Below are 22,302 nucleotides of genomic sequence, written 5' to 3' on the forward strand. Positions count from 1 at the left end.
GAAACCTCTGTGACCTACTTATCAACGTGTATCCATACCGGCGTAGTAGTTCCTTCTTCAGCCCTTCGTAGTTAGACGCCTGATCGTCCGTCAGGTCCTGATACGCCTTCTGTGCTGTGCCTGACAGGAACGGTGCGAGTAGGCTGGCTCATTGTGCTGGATCCCAATTCTCCCGAACCGCCGTCCTCTCAAAGGTATTGAGGTATGCCTCTATATCATCAGTCTGCTTTAAAAGAAACCTGCTGGGGGCAGGACGGGAAGCTGTAGCGCCTGCAGCCACGCCGCCATGTCCGGCTGCTAGCGCTCCCACCAGCTCCCGGGTCGTAGCCTGATGCGCCATGCTCACTTCCACTAGCTGTTTCATCAACACTTCCATTGTTGTTGCAGCGGGCAGCGGGACGCGGGCAGCGCTAAAGGCCTGATTCCACCGGACGCGTTACGGCAGCGTTACGTCAGCGTTACGGCTGCGGACCGTCTCAGTTCAGTCCTCATTGTCTTTCGAATGTGATGGTTTAAGTGGTGTTTAATGAAAACTCAGTTCTGGATACTCCGCCTCTGAATCCCGTCTCTCCGCACTACAATATAATACATATCATATAATACATATTATCACGGCCAAAAGCTGTGTGCGCCTCCAGACGATATTATGAATCACAAACGACTGCGTCGGGTTCTCCGACGTCTCTGGTTCTTCCACTTCCACATCATCTGAAGTAGACTGAACCGCGCGCTGCCGGCTGCCCGGCAGTGGTGCTTCGCGGGGGTGGTGCTTCGCGGCGGTGGTGCTTCGCGGCGGTGGTGTTTTGCGGCGGTGGTGCCTCGTGGCGGTGGTGCCTCGTGGCAGAGGTGCCTTGCGGCAGTGGGCGGCGGGCAGCGGGGCTCAATGATGGCTGAGATAACCCCAACTAAAGCCTCATTGTGGAAATACCAGAGAGCTCAAAGAACCAACGTGTTATGCGCCATAACACCAAGAGCAGAACGGTTATCCAAATAACAAAGAAGTGTATAACACTTGCGTTACAGTGTGTGTAATCACACACACACACACACACACACACACACACACACACACACACACACACACACACACACACACACACACACACACACACACGTGGCGCTCGTACGGTCGTAGTGAATTGGCGGGCCAAATTATCTGAGCTGGCTAGGCAGAGAAAGGGTGGTGTGTGTGTGTGTGTGTGTGTGTGTGTGTGTGTGTGTGTGTGTGTGTGTGTGTGTGTGTGTGTGTACAAGTGTGCAGACACACACACACACACACACACATGTGAAGTTATGTTCTGCTTCCCACAACTTCGTACAGACTAATTTCTGTTCACTTCCGCAGCCAGAAAAACGTTCCCATTGACGACCTCTCTGCAGCATCGCCATGCCAACAGAACTGATGAGGTCATGGTACCGTGGGAGCATTGGAACACAGGAAATTCCATCTGAGCTGTTAAACAGACGCTGGTCATTTGACCCACCCCCCTCTGGGGGTCAAACCACGGAGGGCCCCCAGAGAGGTCTGCTTCTCTTTATAACACTGAGTCAGACTTCTGAGGTGCCACTTTCACAGCCTTCCCTTATGACACACACATACAGACATATACACACTGACACACTCGTACACACTCCAACGCATGAACACACACACATGCGCGCACACACACACACACACACACACACACACACACACACACACACACACACACACACACACACACACACACACACACACGAGATAAAGAGGGAGAGATGGAAGGGAGTGGAGAGAGGCATGAGGATAATAACTTGAGCATGGTGCTGTCTGTGGTTTCCCTGGCAACCAGCCAAGATAATACAATTGTACTGCCTCTCCATAGTGCTTATCTGGGCACTATTACCACTTTAAAGTTCTTTCCAATTAATTCCTCTAATTCACACACAAAAATACACACACACACACACACACACACACACACACACACACACACACACACACACACACACACACACACACACACACACACACACACACACTCACACACACATGCAAACAAAAAACACTCACTTATCCAGGTAGGTGTGATGTGGGGACATTTGTCTTTAAAACCACAATAGATTTTTTTATTGTTGTTGTAGTGTCATGAATGTGATCATCTGTAGCGATTGTTTTCACCACACCTGTCTGTCTGTTTTGCATAATAATTAATGTGAGATTACAAGCACATCCAAACTGACCATGACGATGACGGCAGATATCATTTTGTGTATTTGCAAAACAACAACAGGAACACCACATCAATAGGATGTTAGCTCATGCAAGGGGAGGACTTTATGAGCAGATGTCGGATGTAAAATTACACAGTGGACTTCAGGTGGGATGATATTTGATATGAGTTGACTCATGTGTGATCTTTTAAGAGGAATTGCAGTAACGAAAATGTGTAATGGTGAAAACGAAACCCCCTTTTCCGGCAAAAATTAATAATAGGCTACTATCAGATTTACCAGAAAGAGAGTTCTGGGATGTTGTTGGGTGAATTCCCTGTTTCTCTGTCTCTCTGTCTCTCTGTCTCGCTGTCTCTCTGTCTCTGTCTCTGTCTCTGCCTCTGTCTCTGTCTCTCTCTCTGTCTCTCTCTCTCTCTCTTATCAATTTTATCAATGTTGTATATGAAATGCACTATTAGTGTCCTTTGGAAACTTATAGTAAGGTAGGCAGTATCTTCAAGATGGATTTTTGAGAGGCAATCACAGTAAACTCGATTTGATAGCATCCGCCAAAAAAAGCGCCCCTCTCTCTCCCTCCAAAGCCACTCGCCCAAATCTCTTGCCTAGATAGCTAGCTTAAGCAGGGGGTCGGTCTAGACTTGGGAAAGAATCTGGTCAGGTAGAATAATTGCACCGGCAGAGTGTGGGCAAGTTGGTAGGTAGGTAGACTTAGGCATAAAATAAAATAAATGATTGGATGGTCTTTGTAAGAGCAGTTGATTTATTGTCTGTGGTAAGGATGTAAAGAGAAAAAACAATAAATATTTGTGTTACCCTAGTTTTAAGCCTCTCTTGGATATGCCAGTCAACAGCAAGTGCTGCCCAGAATATGCTCCAAACAGCCACACACACCTTTCCACCTGGTGTGCCTTGTTGCAACATTTATAATTACATGTATGGCACTTAGCAGACACTTTCAACCAAAGCCACTCACAATATGTGCATATTTGAGGTGTCATGACGTCATGAGAAGAACACAAGTTAAATTCAGGGAACAATGTTCACAAACTGGTTTGTGGAGACCAACAAACGATGCATATACGATTTTAAATGCCAGCCTTATAAAAAAGAAAATAGCAAAATGTATTACTATGTAATACATTACTATGTAAAATTGGGGTTCTGTTCCGCTTTAAAGTCCCTGGTTCAGTGTTTGTTTATTTGTTTGTCTGTCGTCATAGTGGTGATATTTCCAGGGCAATATGCCCACCTTTATGGTGGGCCCAACCAGAAAAACTGGATTGCTTTGCCAAAATCCGCTGAGGGTTCTAATAATATAACAGCCTACTCTGCTTCACTGTATAACTTGGATGGATATGCCAGTTTATCTGAAACTACCACTCATCAATACTAATTTCCAAATAAAAGATAAGAATGTAATGCCATTTACTAAACATGAGTGACATTCCTGATGACTTGCCATGATCTGAAACACCTGTTAGTCATACTTTAACCCTGGAGCAGTTCCTTCCCCAGTGCATGTTGTTAACTAGATAACACCCTAATCATGTGTTCAGATACTGCCCTTCAAAATGAAACACAAGTAGGCCTAAACAACAGCACAGCTTTAATGTGAGGTGTAGCATATATAAACGGGAATTTTTACAGTTTGAATTGCATTCTCTTCCAATGCAAAAGGGCATGGCATTTCTTTTTTTCTTTCAAAAGACAATTCTTAAAGGCACCCAGTGCAACTTTATGTAAACATTCAATGAAAAATAAACATTCAATTTCTAGTCTTTTTTACACGTAGTAAGTTTAAATAACTCCATACCATTACATATCGACATTCAAGGAGCAAAGATGAGACGTCGTTGTGTGGTGAGAACAACAACAATCACCGGTGGGGAGAAGCCATTTTTCCATTGACTGGAAGCCTGCTTTATTTATTGTAGGTTACAAAAAATAAAGAAAATGGCGGCATTGTTGTTGTTATCGATTTTGTATCAGTTCTCACCACACAACCGACGTCTCATCTTTGCTGCTTAAATGTTGGTATGTAATGGTATGGAGTTATTGAAACTTACTACGTGTAAAAAAGACTAGAAATTGAATGTTTATTTTTAAGCCTCGAAAGTTGCACTGGGTGCCTTTAACCCTAATTCAATTGTTCGCTACTGGCACATAGGTGGCAAAGTTCAAATCCCTGCAATGGCACAACTCCGGGCCGACACTTGATGGAGCTTTTGCCCAAAGCCGGACCTGGCAATGTGCCTTGGATGAAAACTTCGTATTGTGAGGCTCATTGGCTGCGTATTACAGCGCAATTACGCACTGGAGGTTCAAAAGGGTGGCTCAGATCGACACCAGTCTTTCTTATTGATTATAGCAATAATGTATATATATATATATATATATACTGTATCCATATTACATTTTTGTAATAAAGTATAAAAGCTAGCGCAATTCGCGCGTCGATATTTATTCGTCATATTCTTTAACAAAATACTTTTCTTTCTGAAAGTGAACTTGTAATGTAAATATGTAAAAAAAAGACTTTAATTATGTAAAAGAGGATGCGATTGTTTCCTATGACATTTTTGTTTTCGCATTATCAGCGTCAAGACAGGTTTGTGTGTGTGTGTGTGTGTGTGCGTGTGCGTGTGCGTGTGCGTGTGCGTGTGTGTGTGTGTGTGTGTGTTTGTCTTTGCGTTATCAGCCGGATGTGCGCGCCGAAGGAATCCTCAAGCCCTTATATATGCGTCCAAGAAGTTTCTCCTTAACTTTGCGCTCTCCTCACCGAGCATGGCTGCAATCAACACGGGGTGGATTCTCTGCGTCTTTTCGCTCTGCTTCGGCTCCGTATCCCAAGCTTTCCACTCAGCTCATCAAGGTAAGACACTGGGAGTCCCCACACACGTCTTTTTAATTGGCGATGTCAAATCTAACACGTGGCGCTTTTAGTCCTGCATTGTCTCTCTTTTGAAATTAAAAGACAAAACATCTTGACGAGTCACTTGGCGAGGACAATCGGATAAGGTAATTGTGTCTTGTATATGATCACATTTATTTGGTGACTTATACTCATGACTCAGGTGATGAATGGTTCCGGCATCTTCCACAGAACCTTGTATAAAAGTCTCACATCGGACGTCCTGTGAATTGGTAGCCAACACGTTTTACCCTGTGCGTCAAGACGCAACGCACGGTCCATGAGAGAGACCTATTGTGCTTCTGACCCTAAAAGGAAAAGTTTACTTTCCCTCTTTGAAACCTCAAACAGCGCAATAAGAACCTATACATTAAAACATGGGTGAATCCTCCGCAGCACCGTTTTTATTCCATCGTCCACATCAATAACCAGCATCTGACTTTGGGCGAATGGGCTCTCTAAGACCAGAACCGGAGCTTCCGACATGCTACAGTCCTCTCTGCTGGTGGAGGGCTTCAATAAGGCTGTTTGGATGAATGTCAGGGATTCAACAACCTGTGAAAGCCTCGAGTCGTCCAGTACAGCGCATTGAAGAGGGGGGGAGCCATTTAATTCTCTTATCATCCATTTCGCCTGAAGGTTTTCACCCTACGATGTGTGATAAAAATACAAAGAGTATAGAGTTCCATATATTGTGCATTAGCCAGACTCCCAGTCCATTGTTAACAGGGCTTGAGTGATACAGACCAACGGGTTATCATGGAGATAATCACATTGTGCTGTTATCATGTTATGTCAATTAAGGCAGATAACGATCAGTATCTGTCTGTTTGGGTCAGATGCAGCTTCTACTTGCTGTAGTTTGGTCTGGCTTTGCGAGACTAGATGCAGCTTGGAAGCAGTGTAACAATGTGCTTGTGTATGTTATGTTATGTGTGTGTGTGTGTGTGTGTGTGTGTCTGTGTGCGTGTGAGTGTGTATGTGTATGTGTGTGTGTGTGTGTGTGTGTGTGCGTGCATTTTTTCAAGATTGTGTTTGTTTTGAGTGCATCATGATGTGCAGCTATATAGGCGCTAGAGGACTTAAACAGTCTGTGCCAACATTTCCAAACACACAAGCCATGTCTGGATATTCCTGATCAGTGGTCTTGTCAGACATCGCCGGGCTGTGTCTGCATGCAGGAATGTTTTTGTTTTTGTAACTCAAACGACTTGTTACTCAGGAGTCTCGGATGCTGTCTGTTCCTGACTGCCTTTGCATGTTAGAAGTCACCAGATGCAAACTATACCCTCCCTATGGGTGCTACGGCATATGTTGTAGCACCAGCCACCACTGCAGCAAAGCGATGGCCCTCCTTCAGGGGAAAAGCTTGCCCACTCACCTCCCCGATGCCTCAGAACGATACATGATATCGATGGAACCGACCCAATTGGCTGCCGTCGTTACAGGATTTCACATTCCAACCCTGAGGTTGCGGGTTCGAGGCCCCGCTCCTTGGCAGTGTGGTGTCACAGCATGGGGGCGTTGCACCGTCACATGAGCCGTGTTTTCTCGGTAGCAGCAGTTATGAGCAGCAATCAGAGTTAGTTATGGGCCATCCTTCAGGATTAATGACCTACTTTCTCACAATGTAGGGTCTCCAATAAACGGAAAGTCGGAAACATTTCTATTATAAAAGGATTTCCATCTGATTTTATATTTCATTTAGTAGCACAGCACGTTGTGATAAAGTGCTATCTTGAGTGATTAACGCTGGGATTCACATGAGATACATGTGTAGTTGTTTATTACAATTCTCCTTATCATATAAATTACCCAGGCTTATCAGGGTGGTAAATTGTTCCATGTTGACAAGCCCTGTCCAGTCGTGGGTAAGCTGATATACTACAATGTTGTTTTTTAATCAGAAGTTGGTAGCCTTTTTTCGTTTGGATCGAGTTGTTGTGTTGTTTGGTGCTTACACACAAGAGTTAGGTCTCTGACATATTTGCCGCACACACAAATATTTGCATTTTAATTGCTTTTTGTGCCCGTGAGACATCAGACATAATTACTAATGGATTGCATATCAACAAAATTGAAGTTATAAGAATAAAGGAGGAAGAAAAAAGTTAAAAATAATAATAACTCAATCACTTACGTTACCTTCAGTTGTCACTTGAAATATTTTTAATCATTGTATAACTATTGTTGATTAATTCTGTTTAATCTATCACAGCATTGTCTTTATTTATATAATCCTATGATGCATAATAGGCATTGACTGCTACACAACAGTCATGCTGCAAACCTCAACAAACTGATTACATGCCTTAATTCAGGTGCCTTGCTTCAGGACACGTGCCTTGCTCTCATTGCTAAAAAGGAGTGGCACTTTATTACGTGGCCGCATAACCTGCCCTAGGGCCCATAAAGAGCTGTTGGATTACGCCATAGGTGTACTTGTGGGACAAAAACACATTTCCCTCTCTCTCTTTGTATCTTTCCCTCCTTGCCCCACTCCTCTATCTCCCTCTCTCCCTCTCTCCCTCTCTCCCTCTTCTCTTTCTCTCTCCCTCTTCTCTCTCTCTCTCTCTCTCTCTCTCTCTCTCTCTCTCTCTCTCTCTCTCTCTCTCTCTCTCTCTCTCTCTCTCTCTCTCTCTCTCTCCATATTTAGACATTATAACCAGCGGGCTGCCGTGGTTATATTTGTTCCTGTCCCAGACTATTTCTTCAATCGCTGGTTGACGTCTGCGCTGCAGACGTTATTAGAATGTAGGGAAAATGAATTAGTTACGCGGCGCTCTGTGTTGAAAATAGTTCCGGTGTGTTGAACCCTTTAAGGAGATGAAACTGTACGAAGTCGGTGGTGTGGCGTTTATTTCAGTCCAGCAGATTTAATGTTTACAGCCCTAACTGTATAATACAAAAATATAGTTGTGTCTAGTTATTCAGCTGTGAGTTATCACATTATGCTCCCATTATTTAGTTGAATCAGACAATGTTCATTCATCCTGATTGGGAAGTCCTCTTCTTCGACAATAAGAGATGTCTAATTTCGTCTGAATATTTTTGGGTTGTTTTTCTCCCAAGCTAATCAGCCTTTTACTTCTTTCATTCCTTTTTAACTGATTTACCGGCATTGGTTTGGTTTCACATTCTTATACTTACCTCCTGGTTGCTCTGGCGATGACTAACGACACCTGATCCTTCCAATCTCTCTGCCTCACAATCCACCGACCCAAGGTGTGTTCTCCCATTTGTTCCTGTAGTAGACCTCCTCTTGCTAACGTCGATGCCTGGAGGCAACTCAATTATCTATCGCCAAGGCCTATCCCGAGAGACCTGTCGAATCTAGTGAAAGCTGTGTGTGTGTTCGTATGTAAGATTTTGCAAGTTTGTTTGTATGTCATGAATATTTCAATAAGAACATTTAGAGAAAGAAAAGCAACAGATACATCCATGCGGGTTGCGGCAGTGGGCCGTGGGACTGGAGTATTGATATGGAGATAATGTGTCTAACAGCGTGAAACGTGTCAAGCCAGCAGACACCGAGGCTAATGAGGGCCTGTGTTCCCGCACTGCCTCGCTGTTCATTAGCTTCCTGCCGACGTTGTCAAAGCGCTGTCACAACGATGTCACGGCTCCATGTATTCCTTCCTTCTCCCTTTGTGTTGTGACTATGAAAGATTAGCTTCTTGGATCGACGCCTTAATACCTGGCGGTGGGGTGACTGCTCGGCCGCAGTTGTGTTCGCTGTGTGTGGCTCTGGGCGGGATTAGATTGTGGAGCCATTAGTGATGGAGTTGAATGGGTTCTGCCCTGTCCCAGTGGTGGGATGTACCTCCGTACTGTATGGGGTCCGACCTCTGCTTGGGGTGCTGCCTCAAGTGGCACACATTAACCTGGATGCCATGCTCTCTCTCTCCTCCATATCATTCTCCGTCACTCTTTCTCCATGACTCTTCTCTATTTTCTTCATCTCTCTCTCTCTCTCTCTCTCTCTCTCTCTCTCTCTCTCTCTCTCTCTCTCTCTCTCTCTCTCTCTCTCTCTTTCACACACCCCAAGTCTACTCTGATACTGTGTGGTATGTGCCGCCTCATCAAAAGACTTTATTCACATAACTTTCTAGAATCTTTTGAAACCATGGAAACGTATTTTAAATTGTGGGGTTGCCTGAAGTTTCGAGGAAGTTTTTCCTCCAAACTATCCAATAGGGCCGCTAGTTGAATAAGGTCTTTATGGGACAAGCAGTCATTAGTTTTCTCTCTCTCCTCCCCTCTGACACCAGTCAAAAACAAAAGATATTGACTGAACTGGTGATTAGAAATACAATCGCAGAAGCAATCGCATGTTCTGCATTTAGATCATTTTATGTCTGACTCACACCATATACCATGACGCAATACAGGATTGATTTATTTGTCATACATTAATCATAATAAGCTACACCATATCAAGTTGATATGACTGTACAAATATCATATGAAAACAAATTATGTTGTGCAAGTGTGTGTTTGAGTGTGTGTGCTACATCACGTGAGCTGTTACAGTAGGCGCTCCTTTACGACTTCCATTCTTATGGCGCCGCATTCCAGGGAAAGAGTTACACCTTCTGCCTCGTCATCATCATCATCACACAGTCAGCGCAACACTACAGCTGCCTCCTCCAACGCCTCCTCCTGCCACTTCCTCGCGTGTCCCCTCTCTTCCTCAGGGAAACCGTTCCCCGCATCTGACCGTTCCTCGAGAAGGTCTGAAGTGCCATTATCTGCCTGCATGTCGATTAGCTGCTACCGGCGCCACTGCCAGCTAGAGCCGTGACTCTCGTCCCAACCTCTTTTAGTCTGATGTAGTCGACCACAGCCCCCGGTCGACATGGCTCGAGCACCCCTTCAGCCAAACGAAAGCACCAAGTGTTTTGCTGCAAACTCATAACCCATTAGAGTCGTCGAGCATCTATATTGATATTGTAGTTGCCTAGAGCTCTTCACACTCGGAGAAGCTGAGGTATACTTATGTTCTATTGGTCAGCAACCAACATTTACATTTATATTGTATTCAACAAATGTATTATTATATAATAATATTTCATAATACATGTCATATTTCATATATTATATCATATTTTAATGTTATCTTAGGTCGCCATTTTGGTTTTGTAGATATATCAAGGCTAAATCTTTACATACATACAAAGAAAAATATCCATTTTAATTTGATTGATTATGATAAAGGTCAACTGAGTCCAAACGAGTGGGGTACATTAACTTTTGTAGTTTATTTTACCAACCAAATTTTATTTTTATAAAAAATTTGGTTGGTTAAAAACAGAGACGATCTTTTGACCCAATTATTGTGCCTGGGCGATGACAGAGAGTTGGTTCACTTCAGGGTGTGCGGCAGAGAGAGAAGAAGAAAATGCTAATGTATGAAATTGAAATGTGTTGACGTATTCTTACTGTGTAAAGTTAAATTTGTAGGACCTGGGTGAGCATTATGTGTTGGCCTTTGGATGACCGAAAACCCTTTTAATATATTGCCAGCCATACTGCATGGTTGGACAGTCATGGGCTTGACTGTTAATTACACACCTTAATGTACTCGTTATCCCTTTTAACCTTCACAACGATTCATTCTTCCTTGTTGAACATTAACCCCATCATTGAGTGACTGTTTTGCAACTGCTCCAATGGCCCTTGTGACTCATTGACACACACACACACACACACACACACACACACACACACACACACACACACACACACACACACACACACACACACACACACACACACACACATGCACACACACACACAGAGATGGACACAGGGTGGGATGGCGACAGTCGTCATGGTGATTCACTGGGTCATCTGCAGAGGGACATGATTAAAATGAGTCACATCTTGAAGAGGAAACACTGTGTGTTAGTGTAGGGTTTCAGGAAACGGCAGTTTCTGTGGTCCTGCTCACCAAGTCAGCCAGAGATATGTTTGCTGTATGTTTGTCTCGTGATAAAATAACTGACATTTATTTTTAAATATGTCTGGAAGAAGTTGTGGTTGTGTATGTGTGTGTGTGTGTGTGTGTGTGTGTGTGTGTGTGTGTGTGTGTGTGTGTGTGTGTGTGTGTGTGTGTGTGTGTGTTTGTGTACGTGTATGTGCATGTGTATGTGTGTGTGTGTGTGTGTGTATGTGGTTGTGTGTGTATGTTTCTTTGCTTGTGTGCATTTCGTGCATTTCCTCGTGTGCATCCGTGTGTTTGGGTTTTGTATTTCTGTGTTGGTGTGTATTTTTATGTGTTTATGTGTGCTTGAATTTCTGTGTGTTTTTGTTTGTTTGTATACGTTTCTGTGTGTTTTTGTGCATGTGTCTCATTCGCATGGCTTTGTCAGTCTCTGTTATGTTGCCCAAGTTCTTAATTCTCAGAATTTCGTGTGTGAAACGTGCAAAAGCACAGTTAGTTCCTGCCCGCATCAGAATGATCTTGTTTTCCCCTGGAGCATGTCACCCACACATCATGTGTAAACTAAGCAGCAACATAAAATCATTGTGTGCCAGGAAAACAGCTATGATGAAACCAAAGCCAACGGAAAACCTGGGAAGCCTTTTTCAGAAACACCAAGATAAAAGACATGAAATTGCACGAAACCAAACCGCCGGTACATATTTTTCTTTCACTCTGTGTTTTGTTTTTCATGGCACACTGAACGTGTTCCAGCTGGAAGACACAGCGGTGTCGGGTCAAGAACACCACAGGTAGACGTTTGCACAAATCAAACACGGCGCTGCTAAAAACCCTGAAAGATAACAAGCCCAGCTAATGTTTGTGATCCTGCAACCAATCATCCAGCGTTCTGTGACGAGGCGATCGCATGTTCATGTTGTGCTGTTGGTCAGAATAGCCAAGTCGATCCCCACATAAAAGGTTGTAGGTTCGAACCCTCTGGGGTCTACGGAGCTGCAGCCCCAAACAGTAGACTGTTGTTTTGGGCTATACTATCCTTTTAGGATTATTAAAAGTCTTAATCCGTTGTGCACTTTATAGTTTACTTTAGTGTGAAGAAATGTCTCGTCTTTATCTGTTGTGCCTGTGCACTTTATCTCTTTCACCGTTGAATAGTAAGAAACGTCTTTTAGATTCATTTGTATGTGTGGTACATGTGTGGAAATCGACAACAAAGCTGACCTTGACCTTGACGTAAATGCATCTAAACAACAATGTATTCAAGTCGCTTGGCATTTGCTGAAGTCGAATAAATGTTAAAGAGTAGAGGAGCTGTGTGCCAAAGAGCACCTGACTATCTGTTAATCTGCTGGGCGTGGAAGTACAAAAGGGGTAAAACAGATGTATGGAGAAGGAATGAGTTTGTACTTGTTGGCGGAATAGCACTCATTGGGTTCTCTTTCCCTCCTTGTAAGGGACTGAGAGAAGGCTCTGACATGTCCAAGTGCTGCCTGCGTGTAAGTTGTAATCTAGGAATTCAATTTTATGACCCATGGGAGTCATCGTCACCACAATGAGTTGTGCAAGCACAACAGACATGCTCTATTTTGGTCGAGTTTAATTAATTAATTAATTCCCTATAAAGCATTCCCACACATTCGGTTAGAGAGAACCAAATTGGAAGCAAATCAGTCTGATGTGATAAGACAGATTTTCCTGAACTAGACGAAAACAATTGTTCTCAATTTCACTTCTTACTTTTCAAAATAAAATGTTCCATGTGATACAATACAACATAGAGATACACAAGGCAACAGAAAAAACATTATAATATAATTAATAAACATATTTATTTTGCTGCAATTTCTTCTAGACACTCAATGCCGTCTACTTGTTCTCAGCCATTTCCGTAAGTCTGAACTTTTTTCCAAAGGTCAGTTTGGAAAAAAGTTTCAAAGGAATTGACTTTACATGACTGACTGTAAATGATGAGCCAGGCAGGACCTTATTTCGCTCAGTTATATACTTATTATATATACTCCCATCCCAGAGGTACCTGGTTCGATTTCCGATGTCTCCAGCATGACCTACACCTGTACCTGCTCCTCCTGACCTGTGTCTGCATCATTGTTTTTGCTAAACGACAACATTTGATAAGACACAGACCATAACCTGCCTAGGAACACACATTATTATAATCATCTCTACTGGATCTGTGTCCCAGAGTGAGGGGCTGTGCAGAGCTCTTGCGTCACAGCGGCCTATCCCCAAGGGGTCTGGTTGGCATGGCGATGTGCATGTGTTTCGACAGCTTTCTGAAGCCTGCGACATGATTGCTGGTCTGTGCACACGCAATACACTGCTTTCTGTAAACACCCTTGTATCTAATGATTCTATGATACGCATGTAGGACAGAGATGACATTCATGACCCCTGAAATAGGTCATCTCGACCACGGCTGTTGTTGTAGAGAGGGCAACTACACACTTTTGTGCCGTTAAATATGGTGGCCATTACTCTTGGAAGTAGTTAATTAGCAGCTAATTTTATCATCAGCTACTGACAGAGAATGTGGAAACATGCCATTACAGAGCAGGGCTTCTTGCTCAACTAAACTTGCAAGTTTGCCTGCAGAAATTGCGGGATCGAACCCAGAACATTTATATCGGGAGTTAACCGAGCTGTTTTCTGTTTGCCTTGTATAAGCTTTGATTGAAGGTTTTTGGCTTGGTTCAGTGGCCAACCGAGACTCTAACCTTCTCCACTAATTATTGTCTGATGCCTGGAGCACAGATTCAAAATAAGTTGTTTTGGGGGTTGTTCACACAACCACCTGTATAGCCCTGCATATGTTGAGCCCAGCCCGCCTTTTAGACACAAGCAGGCTGACAAAACTTTTTTCTGACACACAAAGGCATCTTAAAAGGTGTGTATTTCCGATAACATGTTTGAGCCTTTATACTGTTTCACCTGTGGCTAAACCCAGTGCATTAAAGCTTTGTCCTATCCAGTGGTCTCTAATATGATGGGCTACAATTGAAGCCTTTTACAGTACAGAAAATCACTGTAATTACTCAAAATGGGGCTGCTAAAGGTTCGCATTGTATTTCTTGACCCACATTTTCCATTTAACTTAATGTTATGCTCCTTTCTTGTATCAAATATTCACACTAGATGTAACAGCTAGTACTGGCTATGACCTTTTTTTAAAGAAGCAATATTTTTTACTAGAACAAGGCTGCGTGTAGAAAGACCATGTGGAAAAAAGACCTTTACCATTTCCATTTCTCTATTAAAGCTATCAGCTAACTAACTTATTAGAGGAGTGCCCTTTTACTTATGAGGTACACATGATTTTTAATAATATTTATGTATAAACATTCTTACCGAAATATGTATACAGCTAAAGAATGAAAGGTAGACCAAACAAACCAAAGAACCAAAGAAGGCTGGAGAAAATGGAAGGGAGTTTCAGGTGGTTGTTGAACATTACAGTGTCAGCAAGAACTCTCGCTATACGTGGAGCTGAACATGAACACAGTGGATTAACACTGAAATGTGAAATAATATGGGCACTGTGGGACACATGGACTCTGTATCAGACTTTTTTTGATTATCACAACGCTATATGTTTAGGACCCCGCATCAAAGGAGGCGGCCAAAGCAACGTCTGATGTTGATAGAAGCCAGTAGGGTGTGCGAGAGGCCCTCTAGCCAGCGGTTTGTCTCGTCTATCCTCCGTCTCTTCTCTGACATCTGTCCCTGCGGTTCTGCTTTCATACAGCAACACACGTAATTCATTTAAAAAGGGGAAAGAAACAAGCTTTTTCTGTCGAGGACAAAGCAAACAGAAAAATCTGGAGGAAAACATCTGGGCCTCACATTGTCCTTCAGAAACGAACAACATCCATTCATTAGAAAATGAGTGGTTTAATTCCCTTATCTTACTCCTCCTCTCCTCCCCCTCCTCCTCCTCTTTGTTGGAGGAGGAGGGAGGAGGGAGCAAATGTTTTTGAACGAGCGCTTCTCCGAACCACAGTGGAGTGACTAGCACGGCTCTCTTCGTCTCATCTGTATTGTTTGAGTGGCAGTCCAAGGAACAGGAAAGGCAAAGATCGGTCTGGTATATCGACCCCCTCCTCTAATCATCTACAGCGGCCGCCACTGGAGTCGTGACATTTTGCAAAAGGCTGGATGAAGCCTTTTGCCCTCGGCCCATTCTTCAGGCCATCGATCCCCACTGCCGGAAAAGACCCCGTTGGTGGCTATGCAAACCCTTAGAGCCGTTGTGTCAAAGAGCCATCGTCTCGGAAGGCTTCTCTCACATTCATACGTTATAGTCAACTCTCTTTGGTCAATAGAAATATAGAGTCTGTGAAAACATGACCAGACACATTCTGGTGGATTTCCATCTTAAGTGGAAGTTCAGCCTTTTGAAAGTTTGAGGATGATTGTGTGCGAGTTGAATTCACTTGAAGGACAGTTGAAATAAGGAGAACCACCCTGCATCGAATCCACAATGCAACCGGATGTAACACAATAACACAAAAAACTGCAAATTCTGCAATATGGCTATCTTTGTATTCATTGATTCTTTTGTAGAGCCAGACAATGTAATGATTCAACAAGGCTGTCACTAAATGCCAGTAAATATTTTAGCATTGATTCTCCCTCTCATGCCTTTTGTATTTTCCAAGCACTTTGATGAGAGGAAGTCAGGAGGAGTGAGACAAGTGGAACGTATCTAAGATAGATTTGACTTGGGGATTTGATGCAGTACTTCTGAGAAACGACCAAGGACCGGAGCTTGAAACACACTGCAGGCAATATACAGGTATATGAAACAATCACATTTCAGTTCACACAGTCACACCGAACTCGTCAAGTAAAGGTATTAATGTGAACAACGGCAATGTAACCTGTTCATGCAACAGCTGCCTCAGGCTCCAGGACAAATGGAAAATGAAAACAAAAGTAGCTTGTCAACGTACGGAACATTTCATTTATGCTATTTCAATAAATACAGTAATACGTGGCATCATATGAGAATGAGAAATATGAGTAATACCTTGCCAGGAGACAATCCTGATGAAATTCTGTTCCGCTACACAGATCAGTCTGGACCTCTGACTACCTACATCGATTTCCTGAAGTTACAATGTTATCAGGGACATTGTTGTAGTTGATGACTTTTCGCGTCAATCATCATACATTAGCAAATAACGATGTGAGTTTGGTGTGATGACGGACATTGAGGAGTAGCAACTTGCATGGTGCTGAGGTATTAAAACTGGTAATAAGCCACAGATGCCGTGAGAGATCTGAACCAAGAAGACAAGGATGCCAGTTTGAACAAGTTTACCACACATAATTAATAAGAACCCAGTATACCTCGGAGCCCTCATCGACCGTTCAACAAGAAATAAAGACAAGCATCAACAGGCCAGCCATTGTTTTATGTCTTAGAAATTGGTGGATGTCTGCTTTTATCGCCCCGCTTAGCCACTAAAGTAGACACAAAACGTATCTGTCACTTGGAACTTCTTGACGGATACTCCACTAAGGTTTGTAATTAGACCATGGATTTTCCGTGATGAATACTTTTCTTCTGCAAGGAGCTTAAGCGCCCCCACGTTTCTGTGAATCATGTTGGTTTTCTTGGCTTGTGAGTCTATGAATAACTCGTGGAGCATTTTGTAAATGGGACATCGTGTCTGGCAGATGGTGCTTCGATATCGGCCTCCCCCCACATCCCCTACAGCTCTGTATAACGAATGGCCAACTGATGTCCACCCCAATGTTCGCCATATGCTTCTTTGGAGCTGAGCGGTGGCCATTTTGTGTTTACTACATAGTCATTTAGCATACACTTTAATATATTGCCACGCGTCATTAATGAGCTCAGAGGAGTGGAAAACCTTTTCCTAAGTATACACGGAAAATAGTATAATACGTTAAACAACCGGAAATAGTTAAACCAAATCATTAATTTCTAAATAATACTTTGTCATATTTCATTTTCTTTCACTTTTACAATATTCAGTGTAAAAATTCAATTTAATTGTGATAATAAAGTATATTTTAAGCCTTGGTGGTTACTGGTTAGCCACAGGCCTTTGCTGAAAGAGCCGAGTACAGCACTTGAGGTTCCGGACCCCTGAGCTAGAGCGTCCTACTCTAGGTCCCCTGAGAGGTACACCGTATAACCTTTTGCATGGGCGTCGAACCAAAGCCAGCAGAGCCTGTTGAATTCTCAAACGTCTGAATTCTCCAGAGTTTTTGGAAATGACCACGCGTCACCAGGCGCTTTGGATCATCCCATCAGCCTAAAAAAAAATTGTTCGGTTCCGGTTTCCGACCGACCCTGTCAATTTATGTGCGACCCAAATAATTGTATGAGCTTAAAAAAAACAAAAAAAACGTTTTTGTACAGCACCTCTTCATTCTGTACAAGGATGAGCACGTTTTCTCGTTTTTAAATTGTAACGAACTACCTATCATTCGCTGCCGCTGAAAAAAATAAAATAAAAAAATAAAATAAATTCCCTACCTACCCATGGCCTCAACTGACAACCAACACGTTTTCTCGTTTTTAAATTGTAACGAACTACCTATCATTCGCTGCCGCTGAAAAAAATAAAATAAAAAAATAAAATAAATTCCCTACCTACCCATGGCCTCAACTGACAACCAACAGGAACCAAACTTTTTTTTTATAGGCCTAATGCCACCAGGGGAAGCCCACTTTACCCCATCGATCGGCTGCACAGCACGCTCCCGCCGTGGTCCTCTAATTGCTAGCGTGTGTGTGGGAGGGTTCTGGTCGCCACGGCGTTGCACTTTACTAAATGTCAGCGTGGATTGACAGAAGCGTTGGTGCAGGAGGGAGGAAATGTCCCCCCCGTCTCGGGTGCCGTTGTGTTATTATCTGGCGATGCCAGGTGAGATACAAACAAAAAAGGGCCTCAGCTCAGATTTATTGGCAGGAGAGGTCAGGGCAGGCCAGAGATTTCACCCACAGATGCAGCATCTGCGGTGGATACAAGAAAAAAAACAACACAACCGCTGACAAACACAAACCATGTGAAATTGCAATTGCCAGATCTGTAGCAATGAGGGCTGAAGGCACAAAAAGCCATGGTGTGATTGATTTAATGCTTGTTGAAGTCTCCGGCTGTTCCAAAGTGAAAGTAAAATTAAAAGCCTTCGGGGGCTTATCGGTGGCAAAGACAAGGCCTATAATGAATGCCTAGACTGGTGCCACGCGGACACGGGGAGTGAGTTAGCTTAGCGAGCGGAACGGCCACTATTAACTCTCTGCTCAGCGCAGCCCCCCCATCAACCTACAACCCCCATTACCCCCCTCATGCTAACATGTTAGCTCTGATTAAAATTGCATGGGTCTCTTTGTGAGCATTTTGATCATAAAAATTGTTTGGCTGCAGTGGGGGGAGAGATGTAATTGTTAATATATGATGGGGTGGATTTCATTTAGTGTGTCGAGGTGAAAATGAAAAGTCCATCGGTTTGGTGTAAAGTTGTATTTGTCCATCTTTGACCTCAGTGTGAAAAACAGTGTACTTCTATTCCGGAGGGAGAGAGATGTTGCCATGCTCTTTGTTAAAGGGCTGGGCATGACCTGACCGGCTATTGCCCTTACAGCATACATCCACTCACACTTATCTCTCACTCTGAGATACTGCAACTCCCCCTCCAACTCTCTCATACACCCACTCTCTCAGCCCCCCCCCCGCCACACACACACACACACACAGACACATACGCACACAAACACACACACACACACACACACACACACACACACACACACACACACACACACACACACACACACACACACACACACACACACACACACACACACAAACAGAAAGAGAAACCAATGGCCCATCCTCATTTCTTTCACTCATTGTCAGTGTGCAGGAGACCTCTCTCTTATTATGTCGTAAGGAAAAAGCAATCGCTGCCCTACAAGTAGCAGCAAAGACAGGGACATGTTACAGATGGCTTCCCTTTGATTTGCCTCCTCCCTCAAAAAAAAACAAAACCCTTTGAAGCGTGGTAGACTTCTGCTTTGATCATTCGACTGTGGACTGCCAATGTTTACATGTGCATGACTGGGAATCGCTCTTGGTCAGTGTGGTCGCTGCGGAATCGGACCAAGAAGAACGCAACCGAGGATCTGCCAACGGCAGTCCTTTATTTATGTTAAGCATCTAGGATGCGTCCAATTTCTCCCTGATTGACTCGGGTTCACCCCCTCACAGTTGATATGCCACCGGACATCCATCTGGTTTTACCGCACTCTCTTCCTCGTTGGAGTCCTGAGTGGTCCTGAAAAATACTCCTTGAAAATTCTATGTTTGGGCAGAAGTGTATACTGTTGGTATCAATGTGCACACCTTAAAGCTATAACATATATATTTATGACTGTCCTGACCTTTTGTTCTTTGGGACACCCTAATTCCCCTTCTGGGATTGATACAGTACATCTAATCTTAGCCTAATACATACTTCTGCACAAGTGCAAAGTCATGCAAACAAACAAACTTACACTCATTCAACTACGCACACACACACACACACACACACACACACACACACACACACACACACACACACACACACACACACACACACACACACACACACACACACACACACACACACACACCCCCACACACACACACACACACACACAAACACACTCTTATGCACAAAGGCACATTCATGCAAACAAACACACAAACCTGCACACACAAACACAACCACACACACGCACCTGACACACACAACCAAACACTCACTCACTCACAATAGGATTATGCAACCCAAATTCCCCTTGTGATTTACAGCGATACTCTGCCGTGGCCTCTATCCTATAGCTTGACAGATGATCGCACTGCGATACCGTGAAGACCCACATTTACTCAACAACAGTGACTCAACAGCAGCAGCAGCAGCAGGTCTTTTGTCTGCATGGCGCAGAGTTTAGAGCTTTGCTTATCTGACAACGATGACATTCATGTCAGACAGTTGGGTCTGTTTTGAACTGGTAAGTCGCTTAGCTCTATGTGAGTCCGACTCCTATCACAGTGGGAAATTAGGCTTTCCAATATACTTACCCTAGAGAGGGAAAGTATTTTGGAAGGCCTTGTCTGGCGTAAGCGTTTTACCAATTCAAAATAGCCTCAACTCTTACGACATGAATGTCACTCCCTGACCCAGCATATACAATCCTCTTGCTTCCTTGAAAGGGTGCCAGAGTTCTTTGGGACCACAAATATGGGATAGTTTTTTCAGCAGCATGGATTCACATTGTGACAGTGTCAGTGATAGGCCAATATATGTGATAATAAAATCACAGGGACCAATAAGGCAATGTTTCTGTGCTGTTTCACTCAAATGGGATCCCGGCGGCCACTTATGGCGCCTGGATCTAGTCTGACTGGCCAACAGACCAGGGATTCCTTTATATGTTGAAGTTTTCCTGAGATTACTAATGTTCCTGAGCCCTCACTATTCATATCGAGTCATTTTAGGATGTCATTAAGGAGTAGGTATGGCTGAGGGCATCTTGTTTAAGGTTACCTGCAGGTTAGACTGCAAATATTGGGGATTGAAACTCATAGCAACAAAGTTTCCACATCATTGAATCTTCAATTTATTAATTTGGAATGCGACAATCTTTTATTATGAACTCTTCCACCTTAAAAATCCTATCCTCAATATGAAAAATGACATCAAGCTGTTAATTCAACAGCTGTTTTTATTCAGCTTCGACTTTCGGTATCAACGTGGTTCGAAATGAGGGATGGTAAACATTGCCTCACACTGCATCATGGGATTACCTCAGTGTTAGATGAGCACTACATTTTGCCCAGGATGGGACTGCTACTGGATCTTACTGTGGTGTCACCTAAGTAAACGCATCACTTACCCGTGCTGCTTAAACATGTCAATTAGATTCAGTTAGTTGTGCTTTCCGGAATCTGAAAATGTGACAGCTAATGCAGCAGTCGCTCTGCCATCACCATTCCAGCTGTCACACCTGCATAATTGCTCCAATTATGGTCTGCAGTCGTGTGATAACCAATTACCACGAGGGAGGTGGGCGGTGTGTGTGTGTGTGTGTGTGTGCACGCGGGCGCGTGTGTGTGTGTGTATGTGGGGGGGGGGGGGATATGGAGCCATTGTTATGCCTTAATTAGAGTAGGTGGTTACTTAAAGCACCATTCAACTGTTTTCCTCTTCTCTTCTAATTCCAATCTATTGTCTCCTCACTTTTCTCCTACACTCTTCTCTTGTAATTTCATCTCATAACTCCTCTTCCCTCCTCTTATATCTTCTCCTTTCGCCTCTTCTCCCCTGCTCTTCCTCTCCTCCTCTCCTCTCCTCCTCTCCTCTCCTCCTCTCCTCCTCTCCTCCCGGATCAATCAACGCGTGATACAATAACGCTGTTTCCGACTGCACTCTCAAGCCTCCAGCGCTGTTCCTCCTGTGCTCCCAGGCCCTCGTTACAACGGAGGCTCTGCCTGAAACAAACCCGGCGTTGTGGTGACCTTCTTCTGACATTTAACTTAACAAGCTAAGACGCTGCGGGAGACTCTCGCATGCTCCCCCCAAAATCCACCCCCCTGCAACCTAACCCCATCATTCGCCCCCATCCTCCTCTCCGCAGAAGCCTCCCCCGAACATCCTCTGCCTAGTATCTTCACCCCAGCCTCCTCACCCCATCATTCACCCCCAACACCCTCCCCCCAGCATTCCCCCGAGCATCCTCTCCCTAGACAGAATCAGCCTCCCCCAGGGCCCATAGTGATGCTGCTGACGTATGATGCTTGGTTCATTGTTAGGAAAGCATTGATGTCTACTGCCTACCTTCAACATGTCTATGAGAATAGTATGGTCGGAAAACAAGTATTTCATCCCGTATTGGGTTTAGCACGCATTCAGCCGAACAGAAAAATGGATGTAGCTGATGGTGAAAGAATGTGACTTGGAATGTAACTTATTGAATAAGGCATATTTTGTACCATGTTGGCCCTATTTATAATTGGAATAAGTAATTCAGGCATTCACAGTTTATGTTGTAAGTGTAAGTGTGTGTGTGTGTGTGTGTGTGTGTGTGTGTGTTTGTGTGTGTGCGTGTGTGTGTGTGTGTGTGTGTGTGTGTGTGTGTGTGTGTGTGTGTGTGTGTGTGTGTGGGTGTGGGTGTGTGTGTGTGTGTTTG

General features: G+C 43.8%; 1 protein-coding gene across 3 annotated transcripts in view; it reads left to right on the plus strand.

Moving 5' to 3' along the window:
* The first annotated feature begins 4,920 nt into the window (after positions 1 to 4,920).
* Positions 4,921 to 22,302, plus strand: part of tfpia (tissue factor pathway inhibitor a) — a 48,339-nt gene continuing 30,957 nt past the window's right edge. The window contains exon 1 of one of the 3 annotated variants that reach the window (XM_056579617.1): positions 4,921 to 5,083. In XM_056579617.1, the coding sequence (XP_056435592.1) occupies positions 4,996 to 5,083 (88 nt within the window). In that variant the 5' untranslated portion in view covers positions 4,921 to 4,995. The remainder of the gene's footprint in view (positions 5,084 to 22,302) is intronic. The other 2 variants (XM_056579616.1, XM_056579618.1) reach the window with 2 other exon arrangements.

The sequence above is a fragment of the Gadus chalcogrammus genome, chromosome 20 (assembly GCF_026213295.1).
Source record: "Gadus chalcogrammus isolate NIFS_2021 chromosome 20, NIFS_Gcha_1.0, whole genome shotgun sequence".
NCBI classification, from domain to species: Eukaryota; Metazoa; Chordata; class Actinopteri; order Gadiformes; family Gadidae; genus Gadus; species Gadus chalcogrammus.